A 20,356-nucleotide genomic window follows, 5' to 3' on the forward strand; every position below is an offset into this window, starting at 1 on the left:
AATTTTTTTTCAGGAATCTTTGAAGAATAGAAAGCTCAAAAGAACTGTATTTATTATAAATATCTTTATTGTCAATTCTAATTAATTTTAATGCATCCTTGTTGAAATAAATCAAATATCATTTTGTCAATTTGGAGCTGGCAAAACTTTGAGTTTAGGATGAACTATCCCTTTAATACTCTGGAAACTCTTAAAAATTTTTCCTGAATGATCTTTTACTCATATAAATAATTCAAACAGATCAAAAAAGACCAATAAGGCTGTCTGCGACAATTTAGCAATTACTCTTTGTTTCTCTTATGTATCTCTCTTTTATTTCCCCAACCTCTCTCTTATAGAAATCACCATCTCACCAAAGGGATAAAGAGACCTGCACTGCAGCAGAGACCATCAGCTGTCCACAGACTTAATCCACAATCCAGTCAATCAAGATGTCAACCTTGTTTTCTCCACTTTTCCAAACACGCACATACACGTTGCGACAATATGCACACAGATCATCCGGATTGGGCAGCAGTCTGCTCCGTCTCCACCCCTTTCGGCTAAACAAAGACTGACACAAAGTGTTAATCTGGGAAGTAGATCGGACGTGATGTTTGACCTTCAACTGCGATATCTTCAGGCAAAGTCTGTTCTCAGTCTGCTAGTTGATGGAAGAGATATTTCTCATCCTCTCTACTCGACCTGTCCATCCATGGTCCATCCATTGAGAGGAGTTTCCTCTACTGTTTTTGAGGTGGCATTACAGTGTACATATACAGATTTCTAAAAAGGCGGAGATTAAGTCAAACACAATAGGTCTGTCAGGCTGCCAATCAAACAGGCTCATGAATAACTATAATTTGGAACAGGGCCGGTCAAATCCTGCCACAGATGGATGGACCAGTTTTCTGCTTTGTGTGTGCATTCAAAGAAGCTCGGTTTAATCTGTCTGGATACGTTTGGATGCTTCTGATTCAATAGTTTCCGTCAGAAAGACTAATACAGATGCAGAGTTGCTCTAAAACTCTGAATACTCTCTCCTCTCAAATCTTTCTCCCCCTCACTTCCTCTGACTATGTGTATCAGTATCTGCAACACCAGCAAAACACTCTGTACTCTTTCTTAACCTCTTTCCTTTCTCTCCTTTCTGAGGGAGAGGTGTTCTGGAACCGGACACCAAAAAAGACAGGAAGAGAGAAACGTACACACACTCTTTAGGGAGTACAAAAACAGAAGGATGGAGTGAACTTTCATTTCATCCCTGGAAAGAAACTGGAAACTCATCTATCGTTGGAGAAGAGAACCAGAAGATAAGTAGTCTGCATTACTGGAGAGCAGTGTTTGTGGATGGTTTGCTGGTTTATAGTGCAATTACAATTCATTCACTCAATGATTTGATTGAGGATTACAGGGTACAGGCCTCACCAAGCATTTTGGCGAACTGTTGGCTGCTAGTTTTGCAGCCACTGGCTTGGAGACTGTCCCATCCAGTCTGTTCAGTCACAAGCACTCATTGCCACGGTGCACGGCTCAGCGAAGAGTCGGTCTAACACTGCTGGTGGGTTGTGTACACACTGTCCTGATGTATCAGATGGCTTAGATGGAAATCAGTGTCCACAGGGGCATTTGGGTTGGATTTCTCATTATTTATATCAGTATCCATCTTATTGCAGTGCTCTTATTTAAGAAAAATCCCTCCTGGGTTTGCTATCAAGAGTACAATCAAAACCAGTGGAGAGGTCAGTAAGCGTCTTGGGCAGCTGTGAGCTGGTGTCAAGGGTACATTCTTGAGGGTTTTTTTATGCTCTAGTTTTTCGCCAAGTCCCAATCAGTGCTAAATTATGTTCATCACTTCCTTTCCAGCTATGGTTACATGAACAGTTTCAGTTAGTTCCAAGGTGCCTCAGTATAGCATTCACTTACACAAGATGCCAAGAACATTTAGCTTAAAGGTAGACTGGGTTGGTTAGGTGGACATCGAGCCAAAATGATTTTAGTTACACAGAGTACTGTTAGAGCTGAATGCATGGTTAGCACCTGGGTGCATAGGTTATTTGTTTTGACTGAAGTGGAGGAGTGAACCTTAAAGCCAAGCGTGTGCGTGTTTGTGTGTGTTTAATTGGGAGGTGTATCCGATTTCTGGCCAAAATGGAGTTCAGTTTGACAAAACATTCAAGTTTGCCAATTTATTTTGGGAGAAGGTCTAAAATTCGAGTCAAAAATTTGTCAAGCAATGTGTCGGACATCACAAGGGGGATGAAATAAAAAATACACAAATCAAAAATACACATTATTTGACAATATTGATGAATACAAAAGTTTCAGTCATACATGGAAAAAAGAAATAAATGAAATATTTTAATTTAAACAATTTCATTAGAACAGAATTTCAGATCAGAGATTCTTTGCTTTACTTTTTTTTTTTTTTGCTTTTTTTCTTTACTTAAGTCACTTTGATATACTTTTTTATTTTTGTTGTTTTTATTTACTTTTTAATTGTTTATTTTTTTTTTTTTACCTGTTTTTTTTTTGGTTACTTTTATCCTTTTTTGTTTTGTTTTTCATTTTCTTTTGTTTCTATCTTTTGGTTTTCATCTTTACTGTTGGTGTTTTTTTTCTCTGATTACTCTCATATAAACTGAGTTTAACTGGCCAACACTGACCCAAATCTCCCCTGCAACCTTTACCACTTCTCTCTCTCCCTCTTTTCCCCTCTTCTTTTTCTCTCTGCTCTTGGACAACGTACAAAGTAGAGTGCAATCCTACCCTATTCCTCTGTACTTTTTGTTGCAGGATTCAGTTTCACAGTGGTATATTTTTTTAAGAGCAGGCTCAGAGGTCTAATTGTGACTGGTTAGAGTAAGGACTGGATTTCTCTCTGGGGTTTGTATGTGGTGGAGTCTCATTCCAGTGTCAGATTTAAACCCACACACACACACACAAACACACACACATTCCTGTGTCAGATTTATTTTGTCAGTGCTGATTCGGTTGGCTGACCCTCCTTCTGGATGGAGGTGTTACAGAGAGCAGATTGATAAAAAGCGCAAAATATCAGACAAGCATAAACACACACACACACCAAACACATGGACTGAGTGTGTATGTGTGTGTGTGTTTATAGGAGAAACAGTGAATCTCAGTGTTGATCTGAGAATCTTGATACTGTGTGTGCGGCACAACCAAACGTACATTACATGTCTGGATTGGTCACAAGGAGCCAGCAACAGCATCATATGTCACTTTCATTATTGACTCAAATTTCCTAGCTTTTTTCCTCTCTCTCCTCCTCCTCTTTCATTCTCAGCCTTTTCACTTCTCCCCTCTTATCCCACCTCAGAGAAAAAAATAAACAATTTAATCGTTAGATGAATCTTAAATAAGAACATAAGACACACTGTAAGATATAAAGTCACAATTATAGGAAATATAGTTGCAATTATGAGAAATATTCTCACTGTGACATAATGTAGTTGACAAGACAAAGTTGCAATTATGAAATAAAATGTCTCAATTGCAAGTCTGCTTTGTAAGATATACAGTAGCAATTTTGCCAAATCAAAGCAGAAACGGTGAAACAGTCACAGTATGAGATTTAAATCTACAGTTGGGAGTCACATTTCTTTTTTACTCTGATATCCAGATGTTCTGTTAAATTTGTCACTCTGACCTATACACTTTTATTCCCATTTTCAAACTTACTTCCTCTATAACAGTTTACTCTTTAGAGCAGCAGTAACAGCTTGTTTATGTTGATTAAATGGGTGTTTGAAGGACAATTTAAGGTCATGTCATACTGAAATCACTTCCTATGGCTGCACACACCACCCAAACACCCATTACACATCTCACAGACATGAAATATGATTTTTTTTCACTTTCCTGTGTATGTGTATATGTGTGTGTGTGCTTGTGTGACCTTGCTGTTGTAACCGGAGCAGCACAGACTGGGCTGGGACAGATATAGCCCTGAAACCCAACACTGTTGTAGTGTCTGCGGTCCCACGCAGACAAGACAATGACACCAGCAAAAAAAAAAATCGTGTGTGTGTGTGGGACATAGCAGATGAAGCTGTCCTTGACAACAACAGAGAGACACTGTGTATGTATGTGTACATTGTATGGGAGAGATAGTCATTGCACTTATGGTAAACACTGTAAAACTGTGCGTCAGCTATTATTAATGGCCACAAAACAATATAATTTCTCTCATGAAGTTCCAGTAATCTTAAAAAAAAAAACTCCTATTTGATTGCTGTTCAGTGCTTTCTAAATGGCATGATGGTGATCCAGAGTTTCCAGAGTGCAAAATATCTAGTGTCTATTATGGGATTGCCAGATGTTCCTAAAAAATAAAACTTTCCCCCAAACAAGGCCGAAATAAGCAATTTCTCTCACCAAAATACAACACCGTTCAAAAGTCCGGGGTCAGCAAGACACAGCAAAAAAAAAAAAAAAAAAAAAACAGTAAAACCGTTAACATTGGGAAATATTATTACATTTTAAAATATCAGTTTGTTTGAATATATTTTAAAATGTAAGTTATTCCTGTGAAAATGCCATGAATTGGCAAAGCTGAATTTCAGCAACTATTACTCCAGTCTTCAGGTGTCACATGATCCTTCAGAAATCATTCTAATATTTGTATTTGGTGCTTAGGAATGATTTCTTATTGTGAGTGTTGGAAACAGTTGTGCTGCTAATATTTTTGTGGATTCTTTGATGAATAGAAAGTTCAAAAGAACAGAATTGGTACTGACACATGATAAATTTAATGCATCCTTGTTGAGATAAAAAAAAAAAATCTTACTGGCCTTAAACTTTTGAAAGGTAGTATGAGTCAAAAAAATAAGCTATTTTCGTATGAAAAACAACCAAAACATGAGAGTTAAATGTGGAATCATGTGCAAACAATTGGGGATATTTAACAACTGCTAGTGGTCGGGTCACATGTTCATGCCATTAGGGGCAAATAAATACAAGACTTAATTTTGAAAATAATAATCCCAAGACAATGCGACCCTTACAAGAAACTTCATAAAAAAGGAGAAAAGTTGCTTACAATTAAAGGACATGGCAACATTAGTCCACTAGAGGGAAGCGAAGTGTGTTCTGTCAGCAAGCACAAAGAAGCACAGATGAGAGATGCAAGGAGTTAAAATGAACTGAAATAACAAACCATAGAACTTGTGTGCAATACTGTAATCCTAGAGCGTTTCAAAGGATCTACTAGAGAGGCGCCTGTTTCAGTGGCCAAACTGTCTTTCAGCCCCGAGGCTGGGTACAGAGAGAGCACTTGGCTTTTTCATTCACCAAAATTAGTCATTCTGAATGTTTGGAGGGCTTCTGTTTAATCAGACAGGGGGAACATGAGCACTGCTGTGGCCAAAGATCAGCCACACGCACAGAAACAAGATGGAGATGCAGAAACCCATCCAGCCCAACTCACATACCAGCAAAACCAATCAATCAGTGCATCCCTCATCGAGCAGTGTTATACAACTCAAACCAAACAACAATCACAGCAACGTCAGCTCTACTGTAATGATGTCAAATCAAGAGAACTGGAAAAATGAGAGGCAGCTTAGATGTGAGTTTTCAACATCTATAGTATGTGACAAAGGGGTCAGTAATATCGCGACACTCTTGTAGCCATGTAAGAAATGTTTTTTTTGTTGTTGTTGTTTTTGTTCATCATTCCTGTGGGCGGTATTAAGAGGATGGCTTTGTCAACAGCCGGAATTATGCAACAACAAATTCTTATTTCTGCGCTCTGCGTGAGAGACACTATGCCTGTGTAAAATAACAAGAGCAAACTGCAGTTTTTAAGGATCTAATGTTAAAAGTTTTTTGAGGCGAACATTTGAGCTGCCTTAATTATTTGTGCTCTGTAATTAACAATGCCTGCTTGTTTAAAAAAAAAAAAAAGCAAAACCCACTTTGTAAAAAAATAAAATAAAAAAACAAACACACACACACACACACACACAAATAATAAAATCAACTTTGTTATCTGGCTAGTATGGATGTATAGATGCTTTGTCTGTCCTGTATGAATCCGAGATTTTGCTAAATTTGCCCACCCTCACCTGTCACACTCCTTTCACCCGAAATCTTGTACATTTAACCTTGTTGTTGTTTCTCAATCTTTTTTGTGTACTTGGAGAACATTTTAGTATTATTTATTACTGGCAAGCCTTTGCATTAATAAAGAGCAAGAGAGATGGTTCTTTGAACAGGGTAGCAAGAGGCAGCAAAGCTGCTCAGTGAAAGTATGTCTGCTTTTCTTTTTTCTAAATTAAAGAAGGAAACGGCAAGAGTAAAAAAAAAAGATAAACTTGTCTTTTGATTATGAAGTTGTTATAAAACTTGTTGCTTTAAAATGTATAATTTTTGTGTTGTAACAGTATTTGTTTAACCCAGTGAATTGCTTATTAAAAACAAAATAGAGGCACACTCCAATTCTCTTTTCTCCAAGAGTGCTCTTCATTGTTTTTATTTTGATTGCTTAGTTAATTGATTTATAGTTGTGTCATTTTCAAATTATGTTGACTTTCTAACTTGAGACATAAATTAATAGACTTATTAATTGGTTATACTATAAAATCTCAAAACACGACTGAGAAGACTAAAATTAATTAATTATACCAATATTTATTTTTTGATTCAGTAATATTTCATGAAAGCAGGGGCGTGTCTAGAGCATTTTCAGTGGGGGGGGGGCCATGCTGGGGCACTGCCTCCAAATGGGGTGGCCGCCAGTGACCAAAAAAGCTAAATTCTACAGTAAATCCTATTGATTTGATTTGATTTTTTACTTGAATAAAATTACTTGCAAAAAAATGCAGTAATAAAGCACATTTTTTATTAATTTCGTTTTTTGTCATCCCTGTATATATCCATTAAGTTACATTTGAGAATAAATCATTTTTACATGTTTTTTTATTATTTTAAAGAAACTCCCTATATCTTTACTTCTTTTCATGGCTTGGCACTGCTGTCTTCCCTGCCTTCAAAAGAAACACTTATATGTGTCTGTTATTCTCAATCTAAAAAAAAAAAAAAAAAAAATTCAAATTGTGAAAGAAATGCACAGAATGCATCCATGTCATTTCACGTGTAAATGAGTTAGGCCTGACAATTTAACTGACTATCAGTTGCTCTCATGCATTAACAAGTACGTGTCACCAGACAATTATTATTATGGAACATTCTGTGCATATTGTAATTTGGTGCAATCTTGCTATGTGGTCACTGTCACAAAATAAACTGATACAAAATATGCAAATCAACATGACTGTATATTTTATGATAGCGCCCAGCGTATTTTACTTTATTGTGTTTTATTAAACGTTGACTGAACATTCGATTGAAATCAACCACGACCAACGCGTGCAGAGCCTGACTGAGTAAAAACAATGATCTGAGAAAACCATACAAACTTATTAAACCAGCTACATGAAAGGTTACCTACCAGCTCTGTTTGGAGTCTTGTGATGTGTCGTTCTTGAACGATTCGAATCTTTAATGTGACTAGGGAAGAACGAGTCGTCTCTATGACGGCGACACTTTGTTTATTTTATTTAACATTTTTTACAGTTGATTCTAATCTTCAAAAATTACCTTGTTGTATGATTTATGTCTTTTGAGTTCACCCTTCAGATTAGACTATAGCAATGTAGTGTTACTTGTTTAATTAGGATTCAAAATGTTATTATGTCCTTTTGAGCAAGCATCGTATACATATATTAGACCAATTTGTCAAGTCTGCTTGGAAAAGCAATTATTATACCAACAAACTCAAAATTGAATTAAACATTAAGCTAGGATATAAATACTTGGATTATATAGCCTAGTGTTTATTTACTGATAGACAGTCAAAAAGACAATTTAATCAATATTTTATTTATAAAAAAGGTTTTATTTATTTATAAAATAATAACACCACAGATCCTAAAGAAACAGTAACAAAAACAGTGACAGAAATGTCACAAATAGCGCATGGATCAGTCACGTGATTAAGGAATTATTTGAACCCGAAGACTTGTCAGACAAGAGTTAATCACAGACTGAAGACCCAGGTAAAGAATATTTTCTGTATCTTTATAGCATTTTAGTTTTGTATTGTTTGTAGTGTGATCAACGTTTGCGTAAGTACTAGATGTGTTGGGGTAGTACCACGTAACATTTTAATTAGATTTTGCTAAAGTTAACTAAATGACTCGAAAAAAGATTCGTTCATTTTGCTGAACGCGACTCGAAAGTAGGAGTCGGTTAAATGATCCGAACTACCCATCACGAGTGTCTCGACTTCCCACACTTTATAAAGTAAAAGTCCAAGATCGCGACGAGCGTTGACAACGCTGCACTTCTTTGAATCGCGAACTTCAGTAGAGACTAATTTTATTGCAGAAAAAATTGAGAAAGATTTCAAGTTGTTTTGGAAGGATGTTCTTTTTGGCCCTTATGACCTCAACAGAACTAAGACTAGGCCTAATGAAACATTCATTATTAATTTCATTATTCTCTTTGCAAAATTTTACATTCATAAATGTATTGCGCATTCCAAAACATCTTTTATTGCTTTTAACATTGAGGTCAAGCAATATGTCAACACGATTAAGTATTCTCTTAATCAAAAGGCAACAAAAACTGTGAAGGTGTGTAAACAATTTGATATATTTTTGTAAGTCCGTACTTCCCCTGGCAAAATGTGATGATGTGAGTCTTTTGTTTATTTTTTGTTTATGTTAAAATACCTGCAATGTTGGAAACTGCACAATATGTTATTTTTATAATGGAGATGAACGCTCATGTAAACTGTGCAATTGTTGAATAATAGTCTATAGACTGATTGGCCATAAAATGAACCAATCACAAGACATCTTATAGGGGGGGCACCTGGTGTGGCCAATCGAATTTCCCCCCCCCCCTGGCCACCACGTAGACCCGCCCCTGCATGAAACCATGAACTGAAACAATACATTTCAAACATTCTTGTTTAAGTCAACATTTGTGATATAACACAATGTAACACCAATGACATCCAATTTGCTAAATCAAAAGGTAATTCAGCGTCGATTCAACCCTGGTACCTGACGTTGTTTTAACGTTGAATCAATGTTGAAGTGCCAACTGGGATATGTTAATTTAGATTTGTTCATAAAATAATATAAGGTAATGTTAATGCTAAATACAACATTTAATTATTTAACACTTACACATTTTTTAATAGGGATCCATTGTTACATATTGTATAAAGCAGGGTTCCCCAAACCATGACTTTAACAGCAGTAACCACTGGATTGTAAAAACTTTTGAATGGTAATAAGTTTTCCATTTTGCCATTGTCTCTCAGAGTTTGTGCACTTTCATTAGTGCTGGCAGTAAACTGGCACAGCTTCAGTGTCTGTGGCACTCAAAGGACTCTGGTCAGGTCAGCGGCTGCACTCTCATCTGGGCTCTGGCCACATATACATGCCTGGGTAAGTGACACGAAAGAAAGACTAAGCACTTTTCCAGTCTGTCGTATTGATATTGAATGTTTGCTCTGTTGGTCAGCACGGATCTTCACCACCGTCATCACCACAGGAGACGCACAAGGTCAGTATAAGAGCTTCCTGATGCGATGTGAACTGAAGTGAAGTGTTGATTGCCATCTTTATCTTTCTTCTCCAGTCCTCATCCGGTTTGTTGTCATGAACATGTGGGTCACAGTCACAGTCATCTACTACACACCTCATGCAGTGAAACAGGATTAAGGAGATGCAACTTTCTGCATACAGTTTGTCTCTATGTATTTTGTCTGCTTTTTTTTTTTTTTTTGAAGAAGAAGAGGAACTAAACTAGATTCAGGCCAGGTGCTATTTGTGTGTAACACTTTCTATGTTGCAATTTAAAAGATTTAAGGTTTATTGACTTTGCGTAAATGTGTACAAGCAAAATTCTTACAATGCTCTGGGTTTTTCAGTTGATTTAGTCTTTCCAAGGAAGTTTTAATCTGTGCTTTATATTTATCTATATATATCTATATATAATATATATAATATGTTTAATTCAAAATTCAAAAGTGATGACTATATTATTTGCATTTTGATTTGCATTTTGATGGCTTTACACTTTGATACTTATGGTCAGTTTAAGTGTAAAGTTTTCCACACTTTTATTTTGCCGCCTTGCAAGCACTGGTATTTTCTCCAGAACATGCAAATAGATTATGTATCGGGATGTGGGACAGTGTTCTTGTTTTCAGTATAATTGCTATAAATCTCATATTCCTGTGAAGGAAAACAGATATGAATGTTATAGACTCATGTCAAATGATGAATCGTATTTAATACAAGTATATCAGAAGTCTGACCAAATAGTGTTATGAAACAGTAATAACATTCCTATCCTCACTTATTCCAACACTTTCTTATAATTCCTGGTAGTTTTCTTGCCTGTACCTCCCTGCCTTTTCATGTTCAGATATACTGTGTGTTTTTTTTTCAGTTGTTATACTGTAAGAAGTTTAGTAAGTCTTTTTCTTTTCAGAAAGGAAAATATTTTGTGCGCAATTTTCAAGCTTTTTAAAACTGATGAATGATATCAGGTTGCTGAACAGATGGTTTACTGTAGTTCATAAAGGGGTGATGTTTACATAGGCTAAAATATGCACCATTTTTATATCGAGCATAATCTTTATTGATCTGTATTATATGGCGATATAATGAACACGTTAATTAATGCAAAGCTAATAAACCATACGACTCTTTTGAACTCTCCGGTGTTCTAGTACAAACTTAGAAAATTATTTTAATAACTATTGGGTCTAAAGCACAACTAATGTTTCTTTTGGGAGTACTTTAAAATATGTTACTTTGTATTTTATAAATCAATAAACATTCCTTTAATGTGCAAAAATGTGTGATTTGTTAGAAAGCTGCAGTAAGTAACCTTTGACGCTCTAGCGGTTAATAAACAGAACTGCTTGCGTCTTGCGGAAGAACATCGTAGCCGGAACTACTTCTCTCATGTTTTATACATTTAATTATCCGAATTATTATTTTATGGTAATCAGTTGAACTCCCCAGATAATCAAGTGTTATTTGAGTGCAATAACTATCATATGTGTATTGAGAATGTATGTTATTCCTGTGATTAAAGCGGAAAGAAAAGTACAACCACATTGTTTATATTAAAACTTTACTTCCTTTTACTACATTCACAGCTATATACCTATTTAACTCACTACTTTGTTTACAAAAATAAGCAAATGTTATACAGGGTTTCAAAAACAACACAGCTACATATGCTTTTCATTTTATGGTCAAACAGTACATCGATATAAAACATGCAAATCAGGAGGCAGCGCTTTAAAATAAAAGAAGTGCCCAGACCTGTATAAATAGCAAACCAACTGGTAAGATGGCAGGTCAAATATACGCTGTATATTCATATATTTATATATATAACGTGTAAAAGAACACGGATATGCATTCACAGCACATCCAGAGATACACACTGTTTGGTAGGATGAAGATACACACACACACACACACAAAAAAAAAAGACCACTTCAAATCACAAAATTAAAAAAACTACAAAATACTTAATGAATTTAAATGTGGTTTTCAGACATTCAGACACCGTCTTATGAACATTTCAGTTATGTGCTTGCAAAATGAATCAGTTTTTGGCGCAAGCCGTAGCATGGGACCCAAAATTTCGACTTTTAACAGCTGATGATCAACTTTATATGATGACCGGCAACAAACTGACTGCTGGAAACATTCTAGAAACTCCTGCCACATGTAAAGCTCACATCTAGATGCTGATCTCTGTTAATCATACCATCATGTCCCGTTAATTAAGGTTCCTCCTCCGATTACATTCGACTCACACTAGGGAGTGAGCAGCACAGGTGTCCAAGAGAGCATTATGGGATGCATTCATGATCAGAGAGGGTTTAATCAAGCTTTGATGACACAGTGGAGTAAAAAGTTAAAAACACTACAAGAAGAAACACTACTTTCATTGCATTTATGAAGGAATGAGAAACATATGTAGTGTTTTCTAGCCGTTTATGTGGTGTGTGTTGCACTACTGTCTTAGCCATTAAAGACAGCGGTCAGACCCAGCTGTCATCCACATTCTGTGGCCGGTTCAGTCTTATTGTTCAGGTCAACTCTGGCCTCAAATGAGTAAGAAGTTTGGTGTGACGCTGACCCTTCAGTTCTGTGTAGATCTGTAGTGCTCTTGAAGTCGAAGCAACCGTATGCCCAGAGAATAAAAGCCATACCACGACAGCAAAGCCTTCATCAATATTTGTGCATCTCTCACTTTTTTTGGATTTGCCAAAATGTGCGAAAAGTTACGACAAAGGTCTTTTGTTGGTGTGACAGGAAGAACCCCAAATCACCATGTAGCAGCACCAGAATCCCAATAAAGGGTTAACTAGAGAATGAGGGAGAAAGAGAAAGTTAGTTTCACCACAACCCAAGAGGAATGAAAAATCCTTTGGTCATTTAAAAAAAAATCACCACAGAGTGCCATCAAGCTCAAGAGAAGCAGATTAACACACCTGCAAACACACAACAGGTCTCAAACTTTTATTGCAAAAGGGAACAAAACAGACCTAAAAAATAAAAATACTGTTTTGATGCACGTTCTCTTCCAGTTTTTTCCTTTTACAGTACAGCTGAAATGTCTTCTTGATAAACAGTTTGTAAACATTGTAATCAAACGGACTCATTTGTTCAGAAGGTTGTTGGTGGAGTCTCCTCGCCTCATCTTTGGAGTGTCCAGTCGAGGGGGACTAGGGCAAGAGGGTCAAAGGTCAAATAAGAAACACAAGCAGGCCAAATACCAATTCTCTGAACAAACCTCTTCTTCATTAGATTGGAAAAACAATTCAGCTTTGCATTGGAGGGCAGAGGGTGTTCATGAGAATCGGTACAGAAACTTCTTTTGGATTATGGCAAATTCTCCATATCCCATTTTGGCCAAATCTTTCACACACAAAGAGTTAACACACTCGCATGCTTAAATTAGCTTCAAAAGCAAACGAAACCCACTGCACACAAAAAAATAGGCACTGCATGACTCTGTTCCAAAACCAAGTGAGCAGTTTAGTGTTAGCATAAAAATATTTACACATACAATAGCCTACACATACAAATCTTGGATAAAATATCATTTTCAATTGGATTCAACTGGTTTTTATCACTTTTTAATAATAAATTACATTTATGTTTATAATTAACACCACTTTAATATAATTTTATGGTAACCCTTTATTTTAAAGGGATAGTTCACCCAGAAATGAAAATTCTGTCATTAGTTACCCTCATGTTGTTCCAAACCCATAAGACCACGTCTTTGTAAACCGTAAACAGCGTATCCTATCATTTATTGTGTCTGTTCAGTGGATCATCTCCAAAATGGCGCCGGGGTAACCCTGATTGAGTAAAGACACTTGCCGTCTATGGGAGGGTATATCAAAAATATCTTAATTTATTCTACATTTAGCATTCAAAAACATTTATGATATCAAATTACTAGAATGACTGACTGTTAAGATCCCCCTCTTATGCATTACATTACAGCAAATAATCTAAATGCTGCCAAAGCAGGTGGGTTAGGAGGTTTTGGAACAGAGCCCCAATGTAAGTAGTTACCCTGTTTGAACCCTACACATGCTCCTCAGAAATGAAACATATGGTCATAATCTATATCATCCACGTCATCCAGAGCCCAGTGCCAGTCCTGAAGCTCAGAATCCAGAGGCCTGCAGGTGGAGGAGAATGAATGAAGCATTGAGCCAAGCCTTCACCAACCTCACTACAGACCGTCTCGGGAAGGTCTGGAGGAAGTTAGCTTAGGTGACTACTTGGCACATAAGAGGTAATTACTAGAACTAAGCTGAACCTTAAAAATAAGACTGGCCACGGCTTAATGTCTGCTGAAGCTGTAAAGGCTGTACATCTGTATGCATCTTGAGTTTGGTACTAAATGTGCAATCAAGTTAAAGACACAGGCCTCTCTGTGAGACATCTAATGTATACTTTCAGTATTTAGTTACTAATCACAATTAAAAACCTGAGTTAGATACAAAAGACAAAACGTGCTTCGTTAATGCCCAAGCTGTTATCTTGCATCCCAAGTTACAAAAAGTAGCCCAGCGTAACACTGTTTAAGCTTTATATCCAGTTAGCCACCATTAGCAAAGACCGTCAAGTGTTATTCTGCTAGTTAAGCACTGCGATTAAACTGTGAAAGCTCTTGAATGATGTCACTGAAGCATGCTAAAGCTAAACATCCATCATCCAAACTTCCAAGTTGGCCTTGTTCTCCTCTCACCCCGTGCTGAATTGGGGGTTGAACGGGTCTGGAGCACAGGGTCTGAGACTTTCCTCTTTCTTGTCCATGTGCTCTTTGTGGCATTTGATCTGGCATCTCTGGCACTCCAAGGCCAGAGGAGGTTTGAACATGTTCCACAGGGGTTTGGTACAGGCCTCACAGTTGGCAGGAAAGTGGTAGAATAAAGGAATAAACTCATGGCCCTTGTGGTAGATGAAGCCAGATTTCTCCGGACATGCTGTTGGTTCCTTTACGTTGTGCACAGACCTGTGTATCATATAGAGTAGCACTCTAGTGTGTAACCGGTGTTAAACACGTTTCTAGCGCTTCTGCATTGATTTATATGAACAGCCGTCTTAGAATCAAACATTACAGAACAAGATGGTAAAGAGACAGTTCACGCAAAAATGAAACACAGTAAATTGTCATCATTCACTCACTCTAATGTTGTTCCAAACCCGTACGACTATTTATTCCATGCACCAAAAAAGATATTTTACAAATGTAAACCAAGATTCATTTTTTTCTATAAAAATGAAAGACCGTGACCAAGAACCTGCAAATTATTCTTTGAAATAGTAAACTGAGCAAAGACAACTAAAGTAATGTTTTCCAGAAAAAAATATTTCAGTCTTTTTACTTTTTCTTTTAAATTCAATATGTTACTTGTTTCTTTGCAAAAATGTGAGATTTCTTGTGAAATTTATAACATTTTCTGACAATTGTTTCAAATTAAATTCTACAGATTTTTGTTTAGAGTACGAAAAAATGTCACCTTGACAGCAAAATGATAATAATATGGAAGGCCGTTTCTGCCACGGAAAAATAAAACAAAAAAATCCTCACAATTGTGTTTCAGTTTTTCCTTTATAACACGCATATAAACACGAGATATAAACTCGACATTCTGAGAACAGTCTATTTTTCCCCTCAGAAATGGACTTCATCCTCGTAATTGTGAGTTTATATCAGAATTTATAAGTCAGAATGTAAGAAAAAATCTGAATTGAAAAAAAAAAGCTCTGAATTTTTTTATTCAGAGTTGGAAACGGGCTTCTATATAATACACAATTTAAGATGTAGCGGAAATTACACTGTGGGGAATAAAATCAAGGTTTTCAGGAAAAAAGAGAGAAAGAAAAAAACAGATTCATGTGTATACGTGTAATTGCAAAACCACTTCAAAAGAGCTTTTTTCCATTTGTAAAATACTACAGATTTTCTTTTTTGTATTGTAGGTAAAACAGCGGTTTGGGCATTCTGCTAAACTTATTGTGAGTCAACAACTTGAGAATGAGTAAATGATGACAGCTTTCATTTTTGAATAAACTGGACTGAAAGGATCTGTGAATGAAAACCAGGCCTTTATGTAATCCTCTCTAGAGACCGACTGATGAGTCAACAACCTGGGCAATGTATTTGAACTAGCACAGTGTAAACTCATGAAAACACAAGATAAAACTGGACACAGCCAAATGATTAACTGAATTTTGCATTAAAGAAGGCATGTCAGGGCTTAGTGCTCACCTGGGTTTGCTGGAGGGTATTTGTCGGCTGGGTCTCCTCATGGATTGACTGCTTGGTAGTTTAACAGGAACTCTGGGAGAGGAGCGGTGAGGGGCTTCTGGTGCTGGAGGTTTTTTAGGGATCTTCTTCATGAGCCGACTAAGCCATTTCTGCTGGTCCTCCTGGGACGATGCTAACAGCAGCAGATTTTTGGCCGTAGACACGTCGTAGTTCACTAGAGATAGACGCAGAAAAGAACAGCGGAGGAGGAGAACAAAAAGTGAATATATACACACACACAATTGCATAGTATTTTGCTCTATCTAAAAGTAAATCCTACTTGAATAAATACTTTACAATTGAAAAAAATGTTTCTTAATATATCCTAGGGTTTTCCTGGAGCAAGTGAACCTTTTTTTTTTCTCTAACTCATTAAGGTAGTAAAGAAGAGAGTCCCTTCTCACCTCTGCAGGGAGCGATGACTTCCTCTTTCTTGTCCATGTGGTCTTTGTGGCACTTGATGTGGCATCGTCTGCATTCGAGAGCTGGAGGTGGTTTGAACATGTTCCACAGGGGCTTGGTACAGGCTTCACAGTTCGTGGGGAAGTGGTACAGGGTGGGAATGAACTCATGACCCTTATGGCAAATGTAGCTGGACTTGTCTCCAGGAAGAGGTTCCAGTTCTTGCTCTTTCTTGCTCTCACCCTCATTAGCGTACAAGATCTGGGGGAAGTAATGAAAAGCCACCAGATGAGAAAGAGTCCTTAGATTACCCATTATTCTTAGGATTCAAATATGATTTTATAAACTTTTACAGGTTTCAAGTTCCCTGATACCCTGCCTGTGTTATCTGTGGTACCAATATACCTGGAATATTCTGGGGATCTCTTTGGCGTCAGCACGATAGACGTCCGTCTGGGTTACCGAACGCACATGGAAAAGTTTACTGTCAAGGAAATACCAGAGAAAGTAAGATAATGACAAGATGACAGAAATGACTTAAGTCAGTCAAAAAGATAAAGGGCAATTTTTCTTTTACACTGGGACAAAATATATTTGTGTAATCAAATGGATTTAAAGAGTTTAAGCACTCACTCTATGTCCAAAACCATGTAAGGATTGGAATGCTCTTTGTCCTGCTCGCTGTTGTAGAAAAGAATCTTCTTGCTGCTCACCACAACATACTAGATGAGAGAAAAGAAACAAAAGACTTTCTAATTTCTAATGCAAGGGTATAAGTGTCTAGCACTTCAACTCTTGTGCTTTGGCTCCTGTTTGCAAAGTCACTTGAGGTTTAGGTAGGGCTGAACGATTATGACAAAAATCATAACTGTCAATTATTCCCTCAAATTTGTTAATTGTGATTATTAATTACGATTATCACAATTTACGTTGAATTATGTTTATACCATTTTTTGATGCAACTGCATGCCATATTTTTTATATGAAAATAAACAAGCTGAAAACACTAACTGAAACACCTTTAGTGCTTTTCTACAGTTTTAAGCCTCAAATGTCAAATATACATTGGATTGGTGTCTTCTTTAAAAAAAAAAAAAAAAAAGGAAAAAATTCTTAAGATGACATGTAGAAAGAAAAAAACGTATCTTAAGCGTACAAAATAAAATAAGTGGATTTTGAATGATTAATTGCCACTTTGAACGATTACGTAATTGTGGCATCCATAAACCCGATTGGAAATTTGATTCATTGTGCAGCCCTAGTTTTAGGTTTAGTCCAGGTAATTAGTATTTGTCATGTGGTCGCATGAATTCATAATTCAAATAGGACAGGTTTATTAAATAGTTACGTAATGTAGATTAAATAGTTACGTAGTTAATGTAGATTTCTGAGGGTGCACTATAAATAAATTCATAAATTAATCTATTACTTTTCCTACATAATTTTTAACAAAAAATATTGGTAAAACATATATTTGGGAGTCTTAGACCTTTCCAACGATATATAGTTTGTCAAGATTAGATTAGATTTGTTTGTAATATAGTATAGTCAACGTAGGCGTCCGTTTTCGGGATGGGGTGACAGTTAACAGGTTAATCCTTTTGCTTCAAGATAAAACTGTACACATTAATTTAGCCTAAATAATCACTAATCCACCATGATGTCATATGATACCATAAATTAATAAAAAATCGATCTAAATTAAATAAATATATTATCAAAAAGTTACACTTTTTTATGTTTCACAGATTACTTAAGTGACTGGTCCATTTTAATGTCATGTTGATGTTAATACTATTGCACTTTTTTAACATCATAGCATCATAACATCTTTAGCAAACTACTTGTTTCAAACATACAAAACATACCTTCCTTTCCCACCCGAAGCGTTTGGTGTTGTTCCTCACTGGTAAAGAAAGCCAACCCTCCAGTCTTGTCTCTGTACAACACACAGAGAAAGACATGTATAATAAAACAGAGCAGTTTTATAAAACTACATCAGAGAAAAGCCTGTCAAGAGAAAGCATAAGGTCCACGCAAGTCTTAAGAGGTCAAAAGGTCATGCACTGAAAGCCATGCAGATCACCTGTAGGGTCAGGCTCTGCAATGAGGTGAAGGGTGAAAGATCAAAAGTTGAACTGAGAACCAGACCAAAACTAAGCAGAAAGAAAGAAGCGTGACTTGGAACGATGTGAAAAAAAACACAAGGTAAGTGAATTAGAAAGAAAAGTTATGAAAAAGGAAAACATAATTAAAAAAGTTTGGAAAAGGACTTCATAGTACCTGATAGTGACTCGTCAGTGTCCATGTCCGGGCCGCTGCTCATACTGGCAGAGTCGAGCGACTGGATGTTAAGAGAGTTCAACAGGCCGCGCAGCTGCTCAATATCACTGTCTTTACTGTCCAGAGCCATCTGCAGCTCGATACGCACCTGAGACTCGTCTGCCAGTTGCTGCAGGAAATAAACAAGAGTAAGAAACAAGCACTCTGGCTATATGTCAAGACGTGTGCCATTTTTCAGACATACCGCTTGCATGTCGTTGATTTCTCTCTGGTATTTGATGATAGTGCTGTTGAGCTTCTCCTTCTCGGAACGCAGCTCCAGTTGCAACTTCCTGTTTTCTTTCTCCTTCCTCCTCACGTCCGTATCATTTCCACGGCGACTTCCACCACCTCTGACCTCCTTTCTGTTCATGATCTCCGCCAGCTTGTTCACTGCCTAGAGTAAAAAGCCAATACAATTTAGAAAAAGTAGTAACTGAGGCAGTAAATACAAATCAACAAGCTCAATTGGATTGCACCTGTGTTTTGAGAGTTCTCTCCGACTGAAGCTGTTTCTCAAGGGCAAGTTTCCCTTGAGTGATGGACTGCTCTTCATTCTTCAGATTCTGCAGGTCTGAAAATTAAAAATTCTCTCAGTCATCACAGAGACACATAAAAGCCAGATTCAGCCCCTGTGAAACCTGTTATTCAGCTGGAAACTTGCGTAAACAAATCTAAGTAAAAACTAATTTTAAAATAATTTTAAATATTTTTATTTTAAAATGATCAAACGAAGTAAAAAGTATATAAGATCTGGGTAACTTACAGTCCTGTGTTTCCTTTAGCTTGTTGTTGAGTTCTTCCTTCTCATTGGCCAGGTTTGCCACATCATTCGTCAATGTGCGATTAGCTTCCTCTAACTGTGGAAGGATGGGACAATTAAACCCAACTCCATCCAATGCCCTCAAGACTATTGCAGATCTAAATGTGATTTCTGTAACAGCGGCTAACAGCTGAAGTGTGGTGTAACTCACTGAGATGATGGTGGTGTCTTTTTCAGCGAGCTCCTGTCTGTGTCTGGCCATCATCTCTTTGATCTCCAGCTCCTTCATGATCTTCTCCTTCTCCAGGTCAGAATACTGCTCTTCTGCAATGGAGCGCGCCAGCTGCTCCGAATCAGCTTTCGTTAGTGTGATCTCCAACTGAGCCGCAAGAGAATCCCTGAGAAAAAGGTACAGGATACTGAATTTAAACCAACATGTAAACAACACATACCTTCCACTTGCAACGTAAAAAAAATGAAAATAAACAAACTGGTATGGGTATGATATATTGTAATAGTATTTTTTTAAATCTTGTCATTTAAGTTTTAATAATGAAACTGAACACCTTTTGCACACTAGGCTATGGTTTTTCTGCTTGTTATTGAATGAAGATCTTACCTTTCCTCCTGAAGCTCCTGTAGGTTCTGTTGCATGTCTTTATAGAGTTTATTTTTCTCCTCACACTCTTCCTTCAGCTCCCGCACCTGTGTCTTGTACAGCGTCTACACACACACACACACACAGTCATGTTAGACCTTTGAGTGTTTATTTTATTTCTGGAGGGAAAGAGTGTTTAGACTTCTTACAGAGAAATACTGCTCTGCCTCCAACTGATCCTGCAGCTCCTTCATCTGCCCATCAGAATCCTGACGCTCCCTAGGATCACAGAAAATTGTCTAATATATGTATCATTTCAATGCTTTTGCAAAAACAGAAGAGGTTCTCAATCACAAACTTAAGTTATGTGCTTGTGAGAA

General features: G+C 37.0%; 2 protein-coding genes and 1 long non-coding RNA gene across 11 annotated transcripts in view; 2 read left to right on the forward strand and 1 right to left on the reverse strand.

Annotated features, from left to right (window-relative positions):
• The window catches only part of LOC113056914 (sine oculis-binding protein homolog), a 29,667-nt gene extending 27,183 nt beyond the window's left edge, over positions 1-2,484 (forward strand). For all 7 annotated transcript variants that reach the window (XM_026223837.1, XM_026223840.1, XM_026223838.1 and 4 more), the window contains one exon: positions 339-2,484. The gene's annotated coding sequence lies outside the window, so the exon portion shown is untranslated. The remainder of the gene's footprint in view (positions 1-338) is intronic.
• Positions 2,485-8,173: 5,689 nt separating this feature from the next.
• Positions 8,174-11,564, forward strand: LOC113056918 (uncharacterized). Its single transcript, XR_003277765.1, has 3 exons — positions 8,174-9,467; positions 9,544-9,585; positions 9,661-11,564. It is a non-coding gene; the product is annotated as an uncharacterized LOC113056918 (long non-coding RNA).
• The window catches only part of LOC113056916 (rho-associated protein kinase 2-like), a 47,758-nt gene continuing 38,749 nt past the window's right edge, over positions 11,348-20,356 (reverse strand). Inside the window, exons 19-32 of one of the 3 annotated variants that reach the window (XM_026223844.1) lie at positions 20,186-20,255; positions 19,998-20,101; positions 19,590-19,776; positions 19,382-19,475; positions 19,095-19,189; positions 18,821-19,012; positions 18,577-18,745; positions 18,162-18,232; positions 16,927-17,015; positions 16,699-16,777; positions 16,296-16,554; positions 15,853-16,066; positions 14,326-14,592; positions 12,562-12,781 (exon numbers count right to left, since the gene is read on the reverse strand). In XM_026223844.1, coding sequence (XP_026079629.1) covers positions 12,715-12,781; positions 14,326-14,592; positions 15,853-16,066; positions 16,296-16,554; positions 16,699-16,777; positions 16,927-17,015; positions 18,162-18,232; positions 18,577-18,745; positions 18,821-19,012; positions 19,095-19,189; positions 19,382-19,475; positions 19,590-19,776; positions 19,998-20,101; positions 20,186-20,255 — 1,957 coding nt within the window. In that variant the 3' untranslated portion in view covers positions 12,562-12,714. Of the gene's footprint in view, positions 12,421-12,561; positions 12,782-14,325; positions 14,593-15,852; positions 16,067-16,295; positions 16,555-16,698; positions 16,778-16,926; positions 17,016-18,161; positions 18,233-18,576; positions 18,746-18,820; positions 19,013-19,094; positions 19,190-19,381; positions 19,476-19,589; positions 19,777-19,997; positions 20,102-20,185; positions 20,256-20,356 lie in introns of those variants that run through there. The other 2 variants (XM_026223846.1, XM_026223845.1) reach the window with 2 other exon arrangements.

Source organism: Carassius auratus, chromosome 38 (genome assembly GCF_003368295.1).
Source record: "Carassius auratus strain Wakin chromosome 38, ASM336829v1, whole genome shotgun sequence".
Classification (NCBI taxonomy): Eukaryota; Metazoa; Chordata; class Actinopteri; order Cypriniformes; family Cyprinidae; genus Carassius; species Carassius auratus.